Source organism: Ochotona curzoniae, unplaced genomic scaffold (genome assembly GCF_017591425.1).
Source record: "Ochotona curzoniae isolate NIBS_2020 unplaced genomic scaffold, NIBS_Ocur_1.0 contig_2699, whole genome shotgun sequence".
In the NCBI taxonomy this organism is placed as follows: Eukaryota; Metazoa; Chordata; class Mammalia; order Lagomorpha; family Ochotonidae; genus Ochotona; species Ochotona curzoniae.
The window spans coordinates 5459684-5483954 of NW_024465561.1; the positions used below are offsets into that span (position 1 = coordinate 5459684).

At 54.2% G+C, this 24271-nt stretch overlaps 2 protein-coding genes across 2 annotated transcripts; both read left to right on the plus strand.

Annotated features, from left to right (window-relative positions):
- Positions 1-880: 880 nt before the first annotated feature.
- On the plus strand, positions 881-15077 carry DMKN (dermokine). The gene is made up of 19 exons (XM_040976552.1): positions 881-1228; positions 1797-1985; positions 2112-2162; positions 2424-2474; positions 2615-2764; positions 3359-3412; positions 3790-3852; positions 4004-4054; positions 5767-5820; positions 7075-7137; positions 7548-7598; positions 8043-8090; positions 10080-10136; positions 10508-10555; positions 12173-12220; positions 12719-12790; positions 14204-14227; positions 14339-14386; positions 14783-15077. The coding sequence occupies exons 1-18, from the start codon at positions 881-883 to the stop codon at positions 14384-14386; spliced, it is 1470 nt and encodes a 489-aa protein (XP_040832486.1). The 3' UTR covers positions 14783-15077.
- Positions 15078-20675: 5598 nt separating this feature from the next.
- On the plus strand, positions 20676-23411 carry LOC121153893 (keratinocyte differentiation associated protein). The gene is made up of 5 exons (XM_040976659.1): positions 20676-20762; positions 22040-22078; positions 22413-22457; positions 23086-23133; positions 23373-23411. Exons 1-5 carry the CDS (start codon positions 20676-20678, stop codon positions 23409-23411), a joined length of 258 nt encoding a protein of 85 aa, XP_040832593.1.
- Positions 23412-24271: the final 860 nt, after the last annotated feature.

Sequence of the window (24271 nt, forward strand, 5' to 3'; positions counted from 1 at the left end):
CTCTCCTGGCCTTTTCCTCCCACTTGTTCCCTGGGGGCAGAGGGCCTGCCCAGCTCCCAGGCTCCCGCCCAGCCTTCCCTGGCCACAGCAGCCTGAATACTACCTGTTGCAGTCTCGGGGTTGGGGTCAGATCCTTGCCAGGTACCTCAGGTTCTCTTGGAGGACCTGCTTGGGATGCTCAGAGCCTTAAGTGTGACCCCTCTCTCTGCAGACTGGCAGGTATTGGGAGCAAGAGGGCAGAGTCCCCTTTAGGAGGTTGTATGGGAAGGGAGAGGTAAAGGCCTTCCGGGGACAGGCCTGTGTCAGGCACCTGTCATGCAGGCCTGTGCCTAGCTGTGTCCTGCTTTTCTGAGCTTCTCTATCCACATGTCTCTGGGGGGTCAGGGTAGTCCTGGGATTCCTCTCTTGTGTGTTCCAGCCCCACCTCCAGCAGACATCCACAACCTCAGATGCTCCATCCCCACCCTGCGCCCCAAATTCCTGGGGTTAGGCAATGGAGAGCCCTTTGCACATCCCAGTCCCCCTCCCTGCCTGGTACATGGGCTCCCCCTCTCTCTTTCTGTTTCAACACAGACGGAAAGACTCACAATTACAGCTCATTATCCTATCGGGAACTGGCCCTGAGTCACGGGGAGGAACCCAGGGCTGCCCATCCCTGTCACCTTCTTCTAAGCACAGTATAAGGAGTAGTGGCCAGTAGGTGGACTCTGGGCAGGCTGGGGAGTCTGGGGAGGGAGACAGAAGGCTGCAAAACTAGAGGGAGGGAAAGAAGCAGTTGAAAGGAGAGAACCGCGGAGGGCACGCATAGGAAGAGAAAGGACAAGACGGAGAGTTGGGTGGGAAGAAGCCAGGCAGAAGAGAAGGAGGGAGCAAGCTAACAATGAAGCTACAGGGGTCTCTGACCTGCCTCCTGCTGGCCCTGTGCCTGGGCAGTGGGGAGGCTGGTCCATTGCCAAACGGAGAGGAGAGTGGTGGCGCAGGTGCCATCAGACAAGGAATCGGGGAGGCTGTGGGCCATGGGGCTGGAGAGGCGGCCAGCACTGGAACGAAGGAGGCCCTCGGCCAAGAGGGTGGCAGTGCCGCTAGGGGCCCTGGCTTAGGGGATGCTTTCAGCTACAAGGTCGGGGAAGCAGCAGGGGATCTCGGAAGGTCTGTGGGTGAGGCTGGCAGACAGGCTGAGAACATCGTCCGGCAAGGAATAGATGCCATACGCAGTTCCGGTTCCTGGGTGAGTCTCTGGGAGGCCAGGTGTGGAAACTGCAGTGGGGAGGAGGCTGCAAGTAAAGCGTCGGCCTGTGGTGGGTGCCGGTTTGAATCCTGGCTGCTTTGCTTTGGAAATGTGCCTGGGAAAGCAATGGGGGATGCCCGAGTGCTTGGGCCCCTGGACCCATGGGGCAGATGTGGAAGGAGCTCCTGGCTGGAGCCTAACCCAGTCCTGGCTGTTGTAGCCATCTGGGGAGGGAACCAGTGGATAGAAGATTTCTCTGTCCACCTCTCTGTAACTCTGCCTCTCCAAATAAATTAATAAAAGGGAGGGGAGGGAGATGTGGGGAGCCTGGCTGAGACTCTTGGGGACCAGTTGCAAGGATGAAGGATGGAAGGCTCCTTGCTGCTCTCTGAGGCAGCTGCCTCTGTGTTGCATGCCTCAACATACTGCTCACAGTTTTTCTATTGTGCCCCTGTCTCGCTCTGGCCCCTTATGGCTGTGCTGTCTGCCCTCTGCACCATGGGTCAGGGATAGGTCCATTGCCAAACAGAGAGGACCTGCCCTAAATGCAGGTGCGTTGCTTTGGCAGGGATCGTCGGGTGGCCATGGTGTCTCAGGCCTGGAAAGCTACAGCCGAGGCCATGCTGGAGGACCAGGAACCCCCTGGGACCAAGGCTACCCAGGAGGCTCAGAAGGCAACTCTGGCACCAACTCTCTGCAAGGCTCCTGGGGTCCTGGGGCCAATGGGGTGCCATCCAACTTTGGGACGGATCCTCAGGTAAGGTTAACCAGCCCGGCCTGATCCCTAGCACCTGCCTCCCTCAAGCCCATGCTCTCCTCCCTGTCTCCCTTCCTTACCTTTCTAGATCCTACATCCATTGTCATTCTCTCTCTCCCCCTGCAGGGAGCAGTGGCCCAGCCTGGCTATGGTTCAGTGAGAGGCAGCAACACAGGGGTAAGAGGGTGAAGAGGGCGTGTGTGTGTGTGTGTGTGTGTGTGTGAGAGAGAGAGAGAGAGAGAGAGAGAGAAAATGGGGCGAGACTCAGGGGAAAGAAAGATGAGGCAGGGAGAGATGGGAGTAAGGTGAAGAATGCCAGGAAGACAGCCATAGAGAGGAGGCTGGTGGCAAGGAGGAAGGTGAGAGGGGAGGAAGGCAGGCAGGCTGCAGGATCAGGAGCCTCCTGCTGGAAGCTCACCCATCCCTTCTCCTCCACAGTGCACCAACGCCCCGCCCTCTGGTGCAGGTGGAGGTTCCAGTAACCCTGGGGTAAGAAGGGAGGGGGCAGAAGCAGGTCCCCTGCGACTGGGCTGAAAGGGAGGTGTGGGGACGGGGTGGGGGGGTTGGGAGGGATGAGCAATCCCGTGTTCCTGTCTTTGATCTATGCACATTCTTTTCCTGCCCCTCAGGGAAGCAGCAGCCACGGCAGCAGCAGCAGCAGCCACAGCGGTGGTAGTAGCAGTGGTAGTGGCAGCCATGGTGGGGGTAGCAACGGCGGCAGCAGCCATGGTGACAGCAATGGCTATGGCAGCAGCAGCAGCAGTTCTGGGGTCAGCAGGGTGAGTTTTGCTCCTTGATTGATGGCAGAGGTGGGGTGAGGACCCTGGTGGTCCCTGATGGGCTCAGGGGTTCCCTGGTGTCACTGGAGGCTGATACCTGGGGCTCCCTCAGCCCCAGACAGCACAGCCTCTGCCCCGTATGCTCCCATTTCCCCCGCAAGAGTTGCCCTGCCTGGCCCTGCTGACTCTACTCCCTTACCTGCTGCCCCATGACGCAAGGGGGAGGAGGGAGTGGGGAGAGGGGGCGTTTCATCTGCTGTCTGAATCTCCTCCTCCAGCAAGACTGAGTGGAGCTGGGGGTGGCAGAGGGAAGAACAGAGTGGGCACAGAAGCCTGGGACACTTGTCCTGGGGCAGGGAGAAGGCAGAATACACAGGGGAGAACTTAAGGGTGGTACCCAAGAGGCTCTGACTAGGTGGGGAGAGGCCCACAGGGGAGCCACACCAGGGTCAATGGCGCCAGGAGAGGAGCTGGGAGCCACCCCTGGCTTTCTGGGGTTGGGAAAGGGATCTTCTGACAATTCAGTCATCACGTTGGTTATGACAAGTTGGTGCAATTCCTGCTCTGGGTTCTACCCCCTTTTCTCCCATCTAGGAACGACCTCTAGAAAGTTCTAGGGATTTGGACCAAAGTTTCTCAGTCTCCAAGGTAAGGATCCAGGAGATCTTGAGCTGGGACTTGGGTGCTGCTGGAGGACGGAGTGGGGCAAGACTCCTCCTGTCCCCCACCTGTCCCCCACCTTCCCCCAACCTGCCCCCTGGTGGTGAGATCCCGACCCACTTGCAGAGGAGTGAGGGTGAGGGTGCCCGTGCCCATTGGCTACTTAGCATTCCCGCACAGGCCTGGGCCTTCTGTGTTCACCATCATTCCCTCAGTGGCTCACCAGCTCAGGGAGGGGAAGGGTGGTGGTGGAGAGTGTGGGGAACCTCAGAGAGTTGCATTTACTGCGTACCTCGGTGGGGGCCTTCTTGGTACTTGGGGTGTGTTCTGTTAGGACAGCCTGTGACGTCTGCATGTCTTTGCAGGGAACCGATGCCAGCCACTCTTCAGGCAGCAGCGGTGGAAGCGGAGGGGGACACAAACCTGAGGTGAGTGGCTATGGGTGCTCCAGCTGCGGCAAGAGGCATGGGCAGAGTCGGGTGGTGGTGGTGGTGGTGGTGGTCTCTGCTAGGCGCTAACACCGAGTGCTGGTGTGGTGTGTGCTGGCCAGAGGATCAAAAGCCTTCTCTCTCCCCACAGTGTGAAAACCCTGGGAACGATGTCCGAGGGGCTGGAGGATCTGGGGGCCAGGTGAGAGGTTGCCTGTTTGTCATTGCTCCATCTCAGCCTTATCCCTAAGACCCCCTCCCCGACTCCTGCCAATCCAACCCATGAGTGCAACTGTCAAGTTAGCAGGGAAAACAGACAAAAAACAAAACAAAACCCAAAAAACAAATAAACAAAAAAACACAAAACCCTTGAGCATTTACTCCTATAAGGACTAAGAGTCTCCAAAGATGTGATTCTTGGCAGAAGTTCACATCCTGAGCCTGCCTGGAAACCACAGCCGGGGCTGCAGGATGCCCTAAGCGGACCAGACAGTCCTAGGACCACACTTGGTGTCCCACATCTGGCCAAGGGACAGGTTTTAGTGAATTCTGACAATCCCTTCAGTTTTGCTGGAACCCTGGGCTCTCTGCCCACCCCTACGGCTCTGACGTAATGTGACATCGGTGTCCACACTTGTCACCTGTGGGGAAAGTGTGGACTCTGACGGAGCGGCTCTGGGATGGGACCAGCTCCCCGGGTTGGGCACTGGGGGTGGTGCAGCCCACACGATGAGGAGCAAGGCCTGATGGTAAGGGTGGCCCTGGCGGTGAGGAGTCTTCTGCCATTGGGGACACTAGCCTTGCATGGGGGCATAGTTTTTAAGATAGGTTCTTCTGGCACGTAATTCTGTTTCTAGGTTTTTGTATGCCTAGGTAGATAGATGGTAAGAAAAATAATCAGTCATTTTCTCTGTGGCTCCCACTCTTGGTGTTGTTGCTTTAAATGCCTTTATTTTCTACCAGCATTAGACTATTAGGAGTTTCACATTTTCAATACAGCTTTTCTGACTTAGCTGAACTTTAGTTTGCTGGACATGGTCTAGTCCCCCTGCTCGAGCTAACCAGGCTTACCCTACAAAACATGAGAGGGACAATGAGCTATAACTAATATCCTGCCCGCCTCCCGCCACCCCCGTCTCCGAGGAATTAGCCAGGACTCTGGGCCCGGCATCTTGAACCGCTCTCATGATTGATTTAAGATGTTGTTTGGACATGATCTCCTATTCAGAGGACTTCTGTGAGATATGCAGGTGCCACCCTGTTTTATGCACAGAACGGTTAATGTCTCCTGGCACGAGTGCCTTTTTCCTTGTTTTCTGATCTATCTGTGGGGCTTTGATCATACCAAAGGAATCTCGCAGTTTTCTTGACAAATTCCAAAAGGGAATTCCAGTAGGATTTTTAGAGGCATCCTGTCATATTTACACATTCATCTTGGGGGATGGTCCCCGCATCTCAAACAGAAATATGTGTTTCACCATCTCATCACTCCGGGCTCCAGAGGAGGATTAGGAGGGCCCCAGCTCTGGGAACATCAGGGCGGGAGTAGAGACTATGACAGCGGCACATGGGGTGGAGGTTGACTGTGTAGTAACGGTCCCAGCAAAGGCTAGTCAGTTCCAGACCGCCGCTGGTCTCTGCGTGAGCCCTGGGCATACAGAAATGTTAGACAGCCCAGGGTGCCACTGAGGCGGCAGGGGACTCGTCCTTTCCTGCTGATTTCGGGCCCTGGGCAGAGGTGGGTCACTAGAGGGGGTCGCAGACTGTCCATGAGTGGTGACCAATGTGCAGGCGGCTGTAACAAGCACTGCCCCAGGGGACCTTGTTCGCAGGGGCTGTCCGGGTCCCCATATCCCTCACCTGTGTGCTGCTGTGCTCCCTGCTGACCCTGGCCTCCTTCTTCTGTCTCCCCAGGGAAGCAGAGAGAGCAGTCACCTCCTTGGGGGCTCCCAGAGCAGCAGCCATCAGGTGAGCTGGGAGAGGCAGGGCTGGTATCGCGAGAGGGTCTGGAGGAAGCAAAAGCCGTTTCTCCTTGCAGGGTGTCCTGGGATCACTGGGAAACCACGGTGGGAATCTGGGATCTCTGTTCCCTTCTTATTCATTCCCTCCCTTCATAGGAAAACTGGCTGAGGGATGTTTTTAAAAACTGTATTTTATATATATATGTATTTTATATATATTATATATATTATATATATGTATTATATATATATATAAAATACAGTTATAATATATATATAATACATATAATATATATATAAAGGTTTATTTATTTTTATTGAAAGGCAGATTTTTACAGAGAAGGAGAGACAGAGAAAGGTATTCCACCTGCTGGTTCACTCTCCAGGTGTCCCTAATGGCCAGTGCTGAGCCAATCTGAAGCCCGGAGCCAGGAGCTTCTTCTGGGTCTATGTGGTTGCAGGGTCCCAAGGCTTTGGGCCATTCTCTACATTTCCCAGGCCACAAGCAGGGAGCTGGGTGGGAAGTGGAGCATCCAGGACATAAACTCCATCTGTGTCTCCCACATGGGTGTCAAGGGTCCAGGTCCTTGGACCATCTTCCGCTGCCTTCCCAGGCACATGAGAAACAGAACAGCTGGGACTTGAACTGATGATGCTCTGGTATAGGCTGCTAACAGTGGCAAGCAGTGGCTTATCCCACTGTACCACAACCCAGACCCTAACAACCTTATTTTTAAGAAGACAAAACATCGGCTCTGTGACTTGTCATCTGTGTCAACCTCTTGACCTTTATCTTCCCGGGTGAAAATGGGATGTGAAGTGTGACTTGGTCCTCTCCCACACTTGCTGTAGAGCTTTCTATATTCCAACCATGCTGAGGAGGTGCAGAATGCAGGTGCTGGCGCCAGCTGTGGGCTACCTGCCTCCTAGCTCCATTTTCCTCATCTGCAGTGGGGAGTCCTCCCACAGAGGAATAAGGCAGGAGACGCACAGAGGCTGGCGCTGCTCTCACTATCAGTGATTTTTTGGGGTTAGGAGAAGATGGAGGCAAGAAGATGAACACAATTCCGTGGTTGGGTTGGGCCTCCTGGCAGCCAGTCCCTCTGGCATGGCTCTTGGAGGTGGGAGCTGGGTGCTGGCCATAGAAGGCAGGTGGCCTTCCAGAGCAGGACCCAGGTGCTTGAGCCAAAGCACAGGCTGACAGGTGGCTGGCAGGACAGGATGGGCAAGCCGTGGACACTGAGCCCTTTCTCTCCCCCAGGGGCAAGGGTCTGACGGAGACAGCCACAGCCAAGGTGATGCCGTGAATGGACTCAACAACGTGGTGAGTTGGGGTCGCCTCACTCCTCCTGCTAGGCCTCTTGCCCCACCCAGGGGTGGGAACTCCTGGCTTGCAGGGTGGGAACCCTGGCTCGTGGGGTGGGAACCCTGGCTCGTGGGGTGGGAACCCTGGCTTGTGGGGTGGGAGCCCCTGGCTCATGGGGTGGGAACCCTGGCTCATGGGGTGGGAACCCTGGCTTGTGGGGTGGGAACCCTGGCTCATGGGGTGGGAGCCCCTGGCTCATGGGGTGGGAACCCTGGCTCGTGGGGTGGGAACCCTGGCTCGTGGGGTGGGAACCCTGGCTCGTGGGGTGGGAACCCTGGCTCGTGGGGTGGGAACCCTGGCTCGTGGGGTGGGAACCCTGGCTCATGGGGTGCGTGTACATCTCATCCTGTGATCCCTTGGTTCCCTAGCACTCTCCTCAGACAGCTCCTGAGCTCTTCAACTTTGACACTTTCTGGAAGGTGAGTTTTTTGGGGACCACCCTGCTCATTCTGTCCCTGTAGCCTCATGGGCTACCATCCTGTTTCTTTTCTTTTCAAAATAATTTTTAGAGCACAAATTATTTATTTGTGAGGCACGTACACACACACACACACACACCCCACATATAGAATTTCCATCTACTGCTTTACTGCCCAAATGCCTGCAATAGCCAGCGCTATAAACTAGGAATTCAATCCAGATCTCTTCCTGGGTGACAGGAACCCAACTAACTTGACCTGTCACCCCTGTGCTGGCAGGAAGCTAGAGTTGGGAGCCGGAGCTGGGATCAAACCCAGGAGTTCCAATAAGGGACGCAGGTGTCTTTCTATACCAACAGTCAATAGTGGCCCTGTATCTCTGTTGGCTCAAGACCCTGAGCTAACTACATGAGGATTCCATTTGGCCCTTGTTTTCCTTTGCAGAACTTTAAATCCAAGCTGGGTTTCATTAACTGGGATGCCATAAACAAGGTAAGGGCTGGAAGGCCGTGTATCCCCAACCTCGCGTAATCCCAAGTGGGAGGGAAGGGGCTGTGGCAAGCAGCTAACCTTTGCTGCCATTAACAACAAAAACCAGCAAAACCCTCAAGAGGGGTGGAGTGGGGAGGGGGACAAGTAGATATGTGAAAAGAGGGAGAATTTGGAAACAGTTGGGAGTTGGGGAGCGGCAAGCAGAAGGAGGGGGAAGGGTCCCTATATTGCCTCAATGTAGACAGCTGATGGGTTCTTGGTCTCCCAGGTTCCATCCAGCTTGGTAGGTCCAGAGAGCAGGGAAAATGCAACAACCATTTGCTAAGGGCTGGGAGGTGGATGGGCACGAGTCTGTCCCTTTCCGTCCACCCAGAATCTGTGCGGGAGACCCTTAGCCAGGCTCACGGACACCAGAATGATGGCTGCACGTGCAGGGTCAGGGCTGGACTGGAAAGGAGGGATGAGGACAGAAGATCTAGTGAAGTCCCGAGGTGGAGCCGCCTGCCCACGGCTGTGCTGTGTTGGAGTCCTCTCTCTCTCTCTCTCAAGAGTATGAATTAATTACTGAATTTAAAAACTTGAGAGACTTCACATCATACCCTGGACTTCTGATTTCTTTAGAAAATTCTGGCACTCTCAGGCCCGGCTTTCTGCAGGTGTTACAGGCACTAGCTGAGGGCAGCTGCATCCCGCCCCGGGTGCTTGCCCTCCAGTGGCCAGCCACCCCTGCCCCTCCACAGGTGTTTTAGCTACTAACTGGCCCCTTGGGAGCAGCAGAGGGGCTGACACTTCCTGTGAAAGTATACAGACTGGGGTCCTTGCCCTGCAAGATCCTGTGGTCTGTGTGGGAGAAGACCAGTGGCTGAGGTGGGAAGCAGTGGGGCAGCAGAGCCCTAACTGCAGGAAAATCCAAGACTGGCTGTTTGGGAATGAGAGGAGGATGTGGAAGGTTCCATAGGGCAGTGGATTTTTGGTTCGAATGATGACAGAACTATTTCCTAGAAGATGGCTTCTGATAGGAGCGAGACTCCTAGCTGCCCCAAGCTGGGGCAGCCAATCCCTTCATTCTTACCCATCTAGGGGGCAGCAAAGGGAGCGATCAGATGTAGGATTCACATGGGCCAGCTTGCTGCAGTGCCAAGATGGGAGGGTAGGGAATACAGTGGTGAGGGAGCTAATGCCTTCTGCTGACTCAGCAGTGGGCAGGGGCCTCGGGTGCTGCGGTGGGGTAGGAGTTGGGGGCGGTAATGGGGGAGGTTCTTGAGCCTCAGCCCGGACATCAGCATCTGTGTGGATGAGAGTGGTGGGGAGAGAAGTCTTGGTGATTTCTGGAGCATGTGTCTGCACGACGCTGACTTTGACGTTGTACTGCCCTCAACTCACGCTCCTCCGGCTGCCTCTTAGAACCTATTTCTTTGCCCAGGATCAGAGGAGCTTTCGCATCCCGTGAACTCCAGACAAGGAGCTACCAGATGGATGAGAGTTCCCCACTCCCTTCTTAGAGCATCACTCTCACCATCAACCTCAACCCTTGCCCTTTAAATAAACCTTAGCTGGCCCTGACTCTGGTCTCTGCTCCTTTCTTACGTCTCAGTGTTGTTCTGGGAGGTGGGTGGGGGCAGGTGGCTTCAGTCCCACAGCTTGGGAGACAGGATGGAGGTGGCGTAGCAGGTGGAAAATTGGAGAAGCTCTGGGGCCAGGGCCAGGTCTGAGGTTTTGCTACAGTTACATTTTGCAAGAAGCAGTTGGCAACAGGAGAGAGAGAGAGAAAAACTCTATTCTCACATGTGCTGGGGCAGGGCAGCTGGCCACGGCTCAGAGATCTAGCCCTTCTCTCCATCGACCCACGCAGTTTTCAGGTGTCCCTAGTTCTCCCAACTTCCATCTTTACACCCCTTTCCTCTCAACCCCGAGTTACCGTAAAATCCCAAAGGCTGAGACAAAGCAGCAGGAGCCAGGGCTAACCCGCTCCCCAACTTTCATCCACAGGGCCAAGTCCCGCCCCCCAGCACTCGGGCCCTCCTCTACTTCCGGCGACTCTGGGAGGTAGGAGAAACCCTTGCTTCTTGAAGACACGGAAGTGCCCCATTCTGCTGTCCCCACCCAGGCCTCCGTCAAGACAGCCACACTGGGCTCCAGCACCCCACCCCCTAGCCCATCACAAATTCTCTCTTGGCATTTTTGGGTCACATAATCTTCCCTTAGATTTTATCACTGAAGATACCAGATACCAGCACAAATTCTGCTGACTTTAACCTCTCGTGGGCTTATCTTCACACCACACCCAGCCCTAGTGCCAGAGCCAGACCCACTTGCTGGAATCTGGAAAGCTTCCCAGCATGCTGCCACTTAATGCCCCATGGTGGGCGGGTTTTGGCTTCCTGGGCCCACTCTTCCTTCTCTCCCTCTCCCCTCAGGATTTCAAACACAACACCCCTTTCCTCAACTGGAAAGAAATTATCAAGGTAAGAGAGTGGGCAGCACTTCTCATTTTGGGGAGCTGGGAGTTCCAGCTCCTGGGCTGGCAGCTGGCTGACTTTTGCAGCCAGTTTCTGCCCCTCCCTGCAGAGGGAGGTGCCTGCCTCCCTTCCACTGCCCTGGCTTTATGCAACCCCCAGCAGAGGTGGGGTGGGAGCAAGAAACTCTGAGTCATGAAGAAGGAATAGAGTGGGAGGTCTGTCCTGAGATAAAAGCCGGGGGCCGGAGGTTTGGGGCCTCCACAGGCACTGAAGCATGAAGCTGACCGCCGTCTCCGCTATGCTGCTGTTCCTGCTGGGCTTGGCCTGGCTTGGGGGGAGCCACAGCTGGGTGGGTACTGCAGGGTGAATAGGTGGGGGACCAGGAGGTGCGGGGGTCAGGGTCAACTCAAAGGTGCTGGGAGGGAGTTGTGACGGAGGAAAGCTGAAAGGAAACAGGAGGGCAGCAGGTGGAGGGGGTAGGTCATGGTCAAATACGAGCAGGTGCCAAGGGTCTAGAAAGGACGGGCAGGTCCTCTGGGTCCTGCAGAGGACCACACTACACTCTGCATGGACAGTGGCTTGGGGCAGCAGAATGCCTGGACACCAATTGAGGCTCCCGAGGCTAGGCAGCGAGTACCATGCAAGATGTAGATCAAGGCCCTCCAGGTGAGTCTGTACCTGCATGTGTAGGTCCTGTGCTGCTATGGAATACTGACTTTTCAAAAAAAAAAAAAAAGCTACAAGTCTTATTTTTATTTTTAATTGCTCATAACCGACTTACTTAAAAAATGTCTGGAAGCCTGTGGATACTCAGTTTGTGACCTCAGTATTGAGGCCAATGGTGAAGTTAAGGCTCAGGGTTGCATGTGGATAGGAAGAGAGTTAAGTCAGAGTAGGACTTAACTTTCAGACTGTATGTGTGTGGCGGGGAGTAGAGGCATGGGTGAATGGGGTGGTGCCAACAGAGCAGCGGTGACGGCAGGAACTGGCCTTCTTTGCTCACCTGGGTAGGGTGTGCTGAGAGCGCCTGCGGAGTGCCTTCTGTGGCTGGCTGCTTCCTCCTGTGCCTGCTCGTTCTTTCCCTGATCTGACCCACAGCTGGGCTGATGGCTTCGCTCCTGTAGCAAAGGGTCCAGCCTTCCCACGACTGGAGAACGGCAGTTGTGCACAGGTGTCCAGTCTGTGGGGGCGTGGCAGCAAAAGTGTAGGCAAAGTGGGGTTGGGGTGCTTGGGGTGCAAGGGAGCTGTGTGGGTTTTACTGGTTCTATCTAGTGTGGACTCAGGCCAGTGTTGTAGGTAGATGGGGTGGGGTGCTGTTGCCTCACCCCATTCTCTGCTCTCGTTCCCCAGCCCTGAGTGTGGAAATGTGTGTTCTCCATCTTTCTGGGCCATCACTTTCCTCCAGGCTCCAGACACTCAGCATGCACCACTGAGAAGGGTGGGGCAGGGTGTGTGTGTGTGGGTGATCCTGGGGGATGGCTGCAAAGCAGGACAGCCTGGGCAGGGGCAGGCTGGCCAGGCCTGGAGCACCACAATGCAGGGCAGAGCCTGGACAGGGGCAGGCTGGCCAGGAGGCCTGGAGTGCCACGGTGACACTACTCATGGTTGCTTTCTGCCGTTCAGGGTGCAGATGTGTCATCATTGCAGAAGAGGGCAGGTGGCGCTGACCCGGTGAGTCTTGCTGCCCTGAGTGTTCCTCTCCATCGTCCCGCACCCCAGGGTGGGGGGCCCTTGGTGCCTGGGCTCACCCGGCTGAAAGCCTCTTTCCTACCCTCCCATCCCATAGTTCCCTCAGTTTGGCACAGAGAGGCCAGCTGTGACTCTCCACTATCAGCCACCTGAGCCCAGGAGGGAGACTCTAGTTCTTTCCTGGGTCTCCTATCCTCACTGCCCAAATAACACTTGAGTTGGTGGGGAGGGAGGGGGGATGGTCCCCAGGGGAGGAGGAAGCAGCAGGCCATTTGGGCTGGACAGTCAGAGGTGGTGAGCAGGTGGGCTCGGCCGGCTGGAGGAGAGCTGGTCAAGAAAGTCACATGTGGACACAGGCAGGGGAAGCATTGAGAAACATCTGACTTGGGCAGGGACCTGGGGTGTTTATTCCAGAACAAATGCCTTCCTCCCTCTCTTTCCCCCTCATCACCACTGCCCCACTCTCTCTTTGTCTCTCAGAACTACAGTTATAACCAGCAGGCATATCCTACCGCCTATGGTCCACAGTACCCACCCAAGACGCCTGCAAAGGTAAGACTGGTGGCTGACCTGCTTTCCCACGGGGGTCTCTGCCTGAGAGAGAAAGAGAAAGGTGCTTTCTGTCAGGGTCCTCTGTTGGTTAGCCAAGCCTACGCTCTATTCACCTGGAAAGTCAGAATTCCTACGCCTTTTAAATTACAGAGAGAGAGAGAGAGAGAGAGAATCTATGTTCTGATTCACTCCCCGAATGGCTGCCGTAGCTGGGGCTGGACCAGGCTGAAGCCAGCAGCCAAAACTCCATCCGGGTCTTCCACGTGGACAGCCTAAGGCCCTCCAGGGGTTGGGAACCCAACACGGAGACAGGATTCAAACCCAGGCATTTGGTATGGGACACCTCAGATGGTGTCTTCTGCCTGTGCCCACCTCCTCATTTGTAAGGGAGACAGAGGAATATTCTGCAGATGGACAGAAGGTTCAAGGCTCCACCACTTGTCCATCCAGAGAAAGTCCAAAGGGAGTTGCCGCAGTGTCAAATGCAATAGAGAAAACCAGAAACCAGAGTCCTTTCAAGGAGGAAATCATATGATGACATGGCAAAAGGCAGCTTTAGTGCGAGGTGACTGTTCTCTGCCCACCTTTCTTTGGAAGGTGGAGTGGTGGGGAGGCAAGTGGACTAGCTCTTAGAAGCCACTAAGTGAGGGGCTGGCACTGTGGCACGGCGTGTTAAACCACTGGATGAGATGCTGATATCCCATTTGAGTACTGGTTCAAGTCCTGGCTTCTTCAGTTCCAATCTCCTGACTAATGTGCCCGGGAAGCTGCAGGAGATGGCCCACGTGCTTGGGCCTCTGCCATCTGGAAGATCTCTCAATCTCTCTCTTCCTGTAACTCTGCCTTTCAAATACAATTTTTTTAAAAAACCCAGAAGGGACAAGAAATGCTTGAACATTTTTGTTTCATTCAGTTGCTAATTAAGCAACATTATATAATAGTAAATTGAGTATGCTCAGTACTAATTAAATCAGCAAAGAAAAACCAGCCCTGCATTTCCCTCCATGTCCCTGAACCACAGCTTCTTGCCGTGGGGAGAGGACCTTCTAGAAGGGGATGAAAAGCCCTCCCTGTGCTAATGAGCAAGGCATGGGAGACGTGCTTAAGCCTGCCCGTGCTGTCCACTTTGCCAGCCGTTGGTGGCCAAGCCACAGACGGGATCTCTCCCCTCTTTTAATTCCCCTGGGTCAGCAGCTGCAGGGACCATGTCCCATGTCACCTGCAGAGCATGGACTCAGGACGACTCATCTGCTGGAAACCAGTTCTAGCGACTGAGTATCCATAGTCAGACCCAAGGACCTTAGCGAGGAGCAGGTGTGAGCCGCCCTGGCCTTGGGGCCCTGTGAGAACCCTTGGTAGTGGCAGAGGGGCCTGCTGAACCTCACATCACCTCCTCTGTTCTTCTCTTTCCAGGGAGGAGTCACGCCATCTTCCTCGGTGAGTACAGGGGCTGGGAAACCATGGCTGAACAGAGTTGGGGCCGGATATGGCCGGTGGGCAGGGGACAGCACACTGCCCTGTCTGACTGTCTCCTGCTTGGGCCTGTAGGCTTCGCGGGTGCAACCTGGCTTGCTGCAGTGGATGAAGTTTTGGTAGGTGAGTGTCAGCGCCATCTGCCCGGTGGGCGGGGCTGGATCCTGGCATTTCCTTAACCTTCAGAGCCACTCAAGGTCAGGTTGGCTTGGAGTGGATGTTCAAAGGGACCGAGAAGGAGGAGACCCCAGTTTGGGATGATGGCGGAGGATACTTGGGAGCCACCTTATGGGCAAAGGGCTGAGAAGCAGTGGGGCTGCGGGGCGAGTGGGAGACTGAGGTGCTAGGTGGAGGGCAGGCAGACAGATCTGGCAGAGTACACAGCTTGTTCTGGGGAGGAATCCAAGCAGGGCAAGCAGGAAAGCAAAAGGGTTGCTGGGACCTTGGAGCTGGATGTGAGGGTGTCCAGGCTTGGCCGACTTAGCAGGTGCCATGTTCTGCCATTTGATCTCCTTTCAGAGAATTCCTTCCCATCAATACTGAGGCCCTGGCAACTACTGTCCGGCGAGGAGACAGATCTCCAGTCCACACTGGCCCTGCCCGGGGCACTGGCATCCCATTGGCTGTGCTGGGCACCTGGCTATTCTGTTGCTCCATTCTTCCCACTCCAGATGGTGTCGCCACCTGACACCTTCTTCGATAAGCCACCTGTCTTCACCTGCTCCGTTCTGTGACCTGAAGTCGCCGTGACAATTCTGCAAGAGGCCTTTTCTACTTTTGAGTTCGCTGTAGAAATAAAACCTGGTTCCTGCTTCCGTATGACTTTGTCCAAGTTTATTTTTTCATGCTGCACCTTGCTGGCCTGGACCAGGGAGGAAGAGAGGAGGATTTAGTGGTATGCAATTAAGGAAGGGTATGTGTGTGTGTGTGGGTACTGAGAGAGAGGAAACCTGGCTCTCAGCCAGTCCTGACCAGCAGCCATGAGTGGATGGCACCGTGCCTCAGTTTCCTCATTTAGGACTTATTTTGTGGAGGCTACCTCTGAATACTGTGCCTTGTGCGCTCAAGGTCATCACAGGTGTTTTGGCAGCCTGAAAAAAAAAAAAAAACAACAGAAACCGCTCATATCGGATTGTGACAGCGAAGAGGTTGTTAGAACGAGCCCATCAGTCCCTGGGGGCCAAGGAGAAGATGGAGGGAAGCAGGAGCACTGGAGTGGGAGAAGGGGCCCCAGGCTGTGGGAATCAGCTGAAATGTGGGTGGGTGAGGAGCGCGGCTGTGCCGATGTGGACAGGAAGCTGGGGTGGGCTCTTTTGCTGCTGCTCTGTGTTACCTGGATGTAGAGTGAGTGAGACAAGAGTGTCTGCGTTACTGACATAACCCATGAGGGATGCAGGGGTTCCCAGGGTGCTCACACGCTGAGGAGCCCTCGGATCGGGCCAAGAGTCCGAGTTAGAGTCTCAGGCCCAGCAAGCTGGTAGAGCGTGCCCACATTCAGGTGCCCTCCCCACTGCCATCCACCCAGGGATATAAAATGAGGACGTGATGTAGCACCATGACAGCCTAAGGATGCCTTTTCAGAATGCGGGCTCCCTGAGGCTGCGACCCCTGGCCACCTCCGGCACTGATCTAGCCCCAGGCTTAGGAGAGGGCTCCTCAGGGTTTGACAAGTCAATGAGAGAAGCCAAAGTGATCAAACCTACAAGCTGGAAGCCTAGGGCTGGGGATGGCTCCTGGTTTGTTTCTTGATCTGGCTCAGCTCTGGAGAAAGATCTTGCAGTAACCTGTCGCGGCCACATGGAGGCACTCGCGGGGCTGCCTTGTGATGAGAATTCCAGCTGCTGACTGCTGGCCAGCTCCTCCGTGGGCACGTTTGGGTGTGAGGAGGTGGGAGAGTGAGGGGGAGTGAGAAGGTGTGTGTGTATGGGGGGGGGTGGCGACTAGAAAGGTGGGAGAGGGGTTGGCAGGCTAACTCTGTCCCTTGTGGACCCCTGCTACCCTCTTGGAGTCTGAATTGCCATTTTGTCTCCCTATGACCAACCATCTCCCCTCTGACAGCCAGGGCAAAAGCCCTGCTCACATCCTTCCACACCCTCTCAGCAGCCCTCCACAGAACCCCAGCTCCTCCTGGGGGCTCTGTGCCCTCGCCACAGTCATCGAGGACCTGCTAGGAAAGGCACTCAGGGGACAACCCTGGCCCTACACCTCAGGATCTTCAAGTTCTTCCAGATCTAAATTCTGCCGCCCCTCTCGGTCACCAAAGGACCTGCCCGGTTACCCTCTCAGCGCCTGTCACTCTGAAGTTACCGTGCCTGCATATGCATGCTTCATTCATCAGGATCTGCCTCAACTCCGCAGGGCAGGCGCCCCCGTCTGGAATTCCCAGCAGCAGTTGCCACACTGACTGCCTCCCCAAGACTATCTACATGGCAGGAGGGATGAGCGTTAATTCAGACGTCTTCCTGGGGAGAAGTGCAAGCCAAGTGCCCACCGCGCAGGTGGCAGAGGAAGAACCCAGACCTGCTCTCCTTGGCAGAGAGAGGAAGCGATGGGACAGATTGCCTTGAATTCTTTCCCTTCACGTCCCGCACGCAGCCCCCTTTCTCTACAGTATTCTAGGCTTTTTCACTTAAGCATCTACCAAGGCCCGAGGACCCGGTGCTCATTCTTTCAACCCCTCATTCTTCCCTATAATTTCACGGCGCTGGTGCCCAACCCCTAGGTGTGACTGTTGTGTAGCAATCAGGGCTGGGCCTTACCCACACTCATATTCTGGCACATTTGGGGTGACGTAGGGGCAGGCCTGTGGGAAAGCTGGAGTTTGTATTCTTAAACAGGGAGCACAACCATCCAGATGTGGGGTGTCGTACAGCCAGTCTCAGCTCCCACCTGACTCCCTGGCCTCTGGGTGGACTCCCCTGCCACCTGCCTGACTGGCTGTGACCTCCCAGTGAGAGCTTCTCCACCTCCACCTCCCCGCCACCTGCCAAAACACCTGCCTTTGAACCATCAGGAAGCACGGACTGTCCGAGGCAGTGTGGGGCTGGGAAGGAGTGCGGAGAGATGGCAACTTCAAAAGTTAGTGCTGACCACAAGAATCACCCAAGATGAGGTGACCCCTGGAAGAAGTCTGCTAGGAAAGAGCCAAATGGAATTAAACCACAAATTCAGCCCAGCCAGTATCTTTTTCCTGTATAGAAACAGAATTTGTCTGGCTTCATCTATGGTGTGTTTGACTTGCATTCAGAGGTATTAAACAGACGTGCCTGCCTTCAACTCCTAGAATGTATGCACGAGAACACTGGAGCACACACCTGGGTGTGATGAGATGCTGGGCTGTAGGAGGGACTGGAAAGGAGGGGCAGTCGCAGACTCATTTTTTTTTTTTAAGATTTATTTATTTTCATTGGAAAGGCAGATGTACAGAGAGGAGGAGAGACAGAGAGGAAGATCTTCTGTCGGATGATTCACTCCCCAAGTGGCTGCAACAGCCGGTACTGAGCCAATCCGAAGCCAGGAGTCAGGAACTTCTTTCTGGGTCTCCCACGCGTGTACAGGGTCCCAAAGCTTTGGGCTGGAGCTGCCAGGATTAGAACCAGTGCCCATATGGAATCCCGGTGTGTTCAAGGCGAGGACCTTAATTGCTGCGCTATCGCGCCAGGCTCATTCTTGGGGCATATATGCACCCAGAGCCTTCAACCTCAGGGTTCTTTGGTTTTGTCCCTCTGAGAGGCTCTGAGCTCATCCGAATTCGTGGACACACATGTGCAGCTGCCCTCTGAGCCAGGGTAGGCTGCACAGTGCCACAGGACACCTGATCACAGAGGCTGGTGGGGTCTGGCCCCCGCAGTCAAACCCTGAGTCCAGTTCACACAAGGTGCTGGACGAGCTGTCTCCACAGCAGAGACAAGGAACAAAACAGGTTCAGGCTCTGGAATCCTGGGGTTCTGGTGGTGTCCCTGCTGCCCACCGGTGGGGTGACCCTGGGTAGGTGCTTTAGCCTCCCTGTGTGCTGTGGTTCCCCTGCCCACAGTTGGTGGATACTTCTAGTACCCACGTGCAGAGTCACTGTGCTATTGCAACAAGATCATGCATTGAGAGCACCTGGCACAAGGTGTGCCACATTGCAAGCTCCCAATAAATTGGCTAACGTTATTATCAGTACCACTGGGTGGAAAGAAAAACACGGAGGTCAATATGTTATAAAAGACCAATCACAGGGAAATTGGAGAGCCAAAGAGATGTCAGAGTTTGGGTTATGTAATGCTGCATTCCCTCAGCCAGAAATGGACACTGGCTCCCTCCCTTGGCATGTCTCCATGGGAGCTGATTACATAACATTGGTTCCCCTCCATCTTATTCTTGGTTCTCTCCACCCCATAATTGATATCCCACGCTGATTCCATCATGGTCAATGAGCTGTTTCATTCATTGCTCATTAATTGGTAAGAATTCATTGCACACAGAAATTTGTGGCCTACAGAAAACCTTTTGGGAGATGTTCTATCCACCTCGTCCTTTTCTTAGTTGTAACCCTCTGCAATAGTAGTACCACTGACCCATGGTTGGCCACCTGTGCCCTTTGAGTGTTCCTCAAGTGCAGTCCCCACAAACAGTTCTGCAAAGGGGGGAAATGCCATCACAAACACAGCGAGGCTTTCTGAGGCTACAGAAGGGCAGGGTGGGCGTAGGAAAGGAACAGTGTGGACTGAAGTGCCCAGTCCTGAGGGGTCCCTCATCAGATGACTCATAAATGGCACCTGGCAGTCCCACTTGCCATCCAGGTGTCCTGTATCAGGTTGGGGCAGAGAGGCCCACTTTTCAATAAGGTCTGCTTTGCCATGGCAGAACCTGCTATGTGCCAGCATCTCCCAATTACGCCAGAAACTGGTTGGGCCACCTGAAGCTCATTGTGGAGCAGGTTGCTTCATGAAAGTGTTTCGTCACTTGGAGGTGCTCTAACTCCCAAGCGAGGGGTGGAGTGAGAAGTGGGATAAGCCCAAATGAAATGCAGTGGGCTAAGTTTAGGATCTCCTCCCAGTGGCTAGCTCTAAGACCTGTTCTTTTTTGTGTTTTTGATTTTTGGTTTCATATTCCCTGTCTCAGCTCAAGACAATCACCTGTTAGAAGACCCACGAGTAAAAGACAGAGGGATGGCTACTGGGAGGGGCAAAACCCCACAAAAGAAAGGGCTCCACTATTTCGAAAGATGCTTGTGTATAGCACAATTCCAGCACAGCCCACCTACATTTTCAGTAAGCACCACGCTAAGGGAATAGAAAAGTGACTAAGATACAGTTCTTAAGTTCAACATGCTTCATATTCTAAGTAGAACTGATATTAAAATTGACATGCTAAGAGAGAAACATACATTAACCCAGGCACAATGCCAGATTCAAATGAACTGATATGACAATTCTGAGAAATGATGGATGAGTGTGTGGAAGCGGAGGTGGTGGTATGCAGCTGGGAGATGGTGGGAGGCATCGAGAAGCTCTGATCAGGGACGTTGGGTCCTGAGAAGGGTGTATTAGTAAGAAGGTATGGGCCTAGTACATGGCTTAATGGCTGAATCCTCACCTTGCAAGCGCTGAGATCCCATGTGGGTGCTGGTTCATGTCCCATTCAGCTCCTGCTTGTGGCCTGGGAAAGAAGCAGATGATGTTCTAAAGCCTTGGGACCCTGCACCCATGTGGGAGACCCAGAAGAGGCTCCTGGCTTTGGATCAGCTCTGCTCCAGCAGTTGCAGCCGTTCAGGGAGTGAACCAGCGGATACAAGATCTTTCTCTTTGTCTCTCCTTCTATCTGTAAATCTAATTTGTCTTTCCAATAAAAATAAACAAAATATATATTTTTTTAAAAAAAACAATAAATACTATGACTAGGAGCCTGGAGGAAAGAAAAACAAGGTGTGTTTGATAAAGTGTCCAGTTTGGCCAGAAGGTGAAGGTATGTATAAAGTGTGTAAAAGAAGGCAAAGTTAGAAAGGCAGGGAGAGAATCCCGGGCAGGGAAGGCCTCCGAGGCAGTCTGAAGAGTGTAGACAGAGGTTATCGGCACGGAGGAGGGGAGGGAATCTGAATTAGAAGAGAGGAATGAGGCATTAGAGGAAGAGACCAAGGAGCGGCTGCTTGGGTGACACTGCCAACCCAGGGACAGGTCCAACCTGTCTGCAGGCCTCCCCATTTGCATGAACAAACCCATCGCGGTGTCCCCTCCAAGGGCCTGAGGCGCAACGTGAATTGAGAAATCCAAGGCAGAGGGGGACTGGTCCATGCCTCTCCCTTCCAGGGCCCCAGGGGTGGGCGACAGCATCTGGGCGTGAGTCACCCGGGTGGGGACCCCATTTCTGCTTGGGAATATAAAGGGCAAGTTCGTCAGGCCCCGCCTCAGAGCACCCCAAACTTGACACCATGAAGATCCCAGTCCTTCCTGCTGCGGTTCTTCTCTCCCTCCTGGCGCTCCACTCTGCCCAGGGGGCTGCCCTGGGGAGTTCGGAGGTGAGCAGGTCACCCGTGGGGTTCTCAGCTACCTATTTTCCATCTGCCTGCCAGGTTCTCGGCTTCTATCCTTTCTGGATTAGTGGCTCAAATCTGTGGACAGGTGGCAGGGACTGCAAGTGAAGCTGGGGTCCCAAGGAAGGGTAGAGTGGGGGAGGGGAGCAGAGCACCTCTGGGAAGACATTAGGGGCAACGATGCTTGCTGTTTTGGAAGGGACAGTCAAGCATGGAGGTGATGGCTAATGTACTGACTCCTGAGAGGAGAGGGGACCAAACTGGGTCATCTGGGGGCAGCTTAACCTTACCCGCTTTGTAGCCCTGAGAAAAATTTCCAGGGGAACCCAAAGTTTCCTGTTCTCCCGGGAGCCTAGGCCACAGCAAGGATCCTTTCCACCTGGTTCCCCAGCCGGAGCAGACCCAGGGGGCCCCTGCAGCCCCTTCCTGCCCCGGAGTGCGGGGAAGGGTGTCTAGTCTGTATTGAAAAGCCTAAGACAAGGGTTCCCGACTCAACTGCTGAGAACCCAAGCAAGCAAACAAGCAGTGGCAGTGAAGGGGGAGTTGCTGGGGGAGCCTTAGCTGAAGCAGGGGTGAACCTGCTCTTCGGAAGGGGGTGCCCTTTACTCCACTTGACTGCTGTTACAGGCTGTAGGAAAACATAGCCCAACATGGCCAGAGTTTTAAATCATTAGGGAGAAATCGGAAATTCGTATTATTTCTTACTAATCCAGAATGCTTACCTCAACTTCAACAAAAAACATATCAACTGCTCTGCAAGCCAAGGGTCAGGATCGAGCTGTGTGTGACCTCTGCTGAGGGCAAGAGTAGGGCAGTTGACGGGGAAGTGCCACCCTTGGTGGCTGGGCATCCCCAGAGCAGACCAACCTCAATCAGCCTGGCTCCCACCTGCATGGTAATCCCCCCACTCCACCTTCAAGGGCCAAGCATGGGCGCCTTGGAACACCCTAAGTCAATTCAAGTGCAGAGCCAGACAACTGCACTTTCTGGGGAGGCGGCCTGTCTTGTCCACCCCTGCAACCCTCTGCCCACATGGATGCAAGCTGGGGTTCCAACATCTCTGTCTCACACGTGGGACTGGACTGCCATCCTGCTGTCCCTCTCCCTATGCGTCGGTGACAGCATGCCTTATTAAAAGAGAGAGGCCCCCTCATGGTGCACGCTGGGTGGTAGGCCAGCAGGGGAAGGCAGAGCTGTCAGAGAGGGGCAGGGCAGAGGGACCTGCCACCATCCTTGGTCTCCTTTCTCTCCCCTCCTTACAGGAAGAAACCACCATCGGCAATTATGCGGCAGGAGCTCAGGTAAGTGGTAAGTTTAGTTTTCTAGTACATCCTAGTTCATTTGGCCCCTCTCTCTGCACTGCCTGCAGGTGTCTTAACACCCTGTTTTTCTTTGTGTGTGTGTGTGTGTGCCCAGGCCTTTCACACTCCATTCCTGAACATCGACAAGTTACGCACTGTAAGTACAACCCTTTGGGGACTGCGCCCTCTCCCCGTGGATGGGCGCACGGACCCAGGGTCCAAGCACCGGAGAAGAACACTTGTGAAGCTGTCATGCCCTTTTGCAGAGGGCTGGGCTCAGCCTCGACTTTCCTGGGAACTGACTTACCTCTGGTTCCTCTTTTTTTTCCCTCAGGCTTTTAAGACGGATGAATTCCTGAACTGGCATGCCCTCTTTGAGGTAGGAGCTGGGGTGCCTTCTCTTTGGGGTCTGCTGCCTTCAGGGTCGTGGTAGCACGTTCTCACGTTAGAAACCACGAACAACCATTTGGCGGTTGTTGTGAAGTTTCCAGGCGGGGGGGGGGGGGGGGCGGGGGGAGGCTGCCCTGCCTGGATGCTGCTCAATTTATTATCAAAGTCTCCCTACATGGCAGTCACTAACTGCACTTTATTTGCTTTACTTGCTAGCTGGGCCAAGAGATGTTTCCAGAAGGGGAACAAGTCAGTATTTTACTTGAATTTCCCCATCCTTTCTAGATAAATTCTTACCCCATGAAGAGTGAGGTCCCCAAACTTATAAGCCAAGTCAGTGACAGAGCATGCTCCTGGAGCTTCCATCTCAGACTCTGCCCTCACTCTACTGGACCACACACAAATAGCGTTGCTTCCCGGGGCTCAGTTTCCTTACTTGTACTGTGAGAGTGAGGACAGCCCAGCTTGTCCTTTTCATTCCTCGGAAGGATTCCGTGATGACCACATGCAATCATGCCCCTGGGCAGGAAGGACAAGGCAGACTCAGGCCTCAGGAGACATTTACTAGGCTCACTGGACCGACAACACAGCACTCTCCTTCTCTCTTTTCCCCTTAGTCTATCAAAAGGAAACTTCCATTCCTGAACTGGGATGCCTTTCCTAAGGTAAGAGGAGGTGGGCATTGTAAGGGAAGAAGCCAAGGGTCTGGCGGAGAGGCGAGGTAGTGGAAGGAGGATGAGGTTGGTTAACTTTCCACATGACCTCATGCTTCTCTCCAAAGCCAAGGCGAAACTCAGCTGCTGTCTATACAGAGTGGGAACTCGGGCTATCAGCACACCATGCCTCCTTGGGGGACTCTAGTCCCTGGAGGAGCCCTGTTTAACCTTGTCTCCTCTCCCTGCAGCTGAAAGGAATGAGAAGCGCAGCTCCGGATTCTCAGTAACCACTCCCTCCGAGACCTAGGACTGCTGAACCCCAGTGGAAGACGGGGGCGCTGGTATGGGCTCTGCTCTCACCGGATGAAAATTCTTGCCTGGCTCAACAGCTCCAATAAAATGGTCTCTGTCCAAACAGCTCCTGCATCTGTCTCTGTCCTTATCCTACTGAACTCTAAAAAGGAATGGGATGGGCTCCAAGGCTGACAGGCAGAAATCTTGAATTTGGGAAGGAGAATAAGCGGAGGGATGGGAAGAAACAGGAAGGATATACCGAGATGGCAAAAGACCTCCACATCTTAGCTTTTCAGGACTGGCTGACTTCTTGAGGAGAATGAAGCTATGCCCAAGAAATCACACTTCTTCCTCCCTGACCTGCTAGAACCCTCCTCTGACCTGCCTTTTGAAAACTTGATTCCTTTTTTTGTGACCATTTTCACACAACAGAGCTATCCGGAATCCACGGTTCAGATGCAGATGAAATCATGTGAGCCCATCCAAAATCCTTTCTTTTCTTTTTGTTTAATTAGGTAGGCTATAACAAAGGGTCGGTGACGCAACCCTGTCCTTTCTCAGCCCTTGCTTTTTCATCTGTGAAATGAGTATGTAAATAAATGAGTACAGTAATACTTACCTTGTGGTGTCATTATGAAGGTCAAATAAGATAGGGAAAGCCACTTGCACAGGGTCAACTATACAGAAGACACTCAACAGTTGTTTGTTCTTTCCACTGTTCCGGTGATCACATGGCTGCTATGATGACTTGGGGTCATTCATTCACCCACTCACCTAAATCTACTGGTCCATCCATCCATCCGCCAACTGCAAGGACACAGGAACATGGGATGGACCCAGTTCTGGGTTCTGC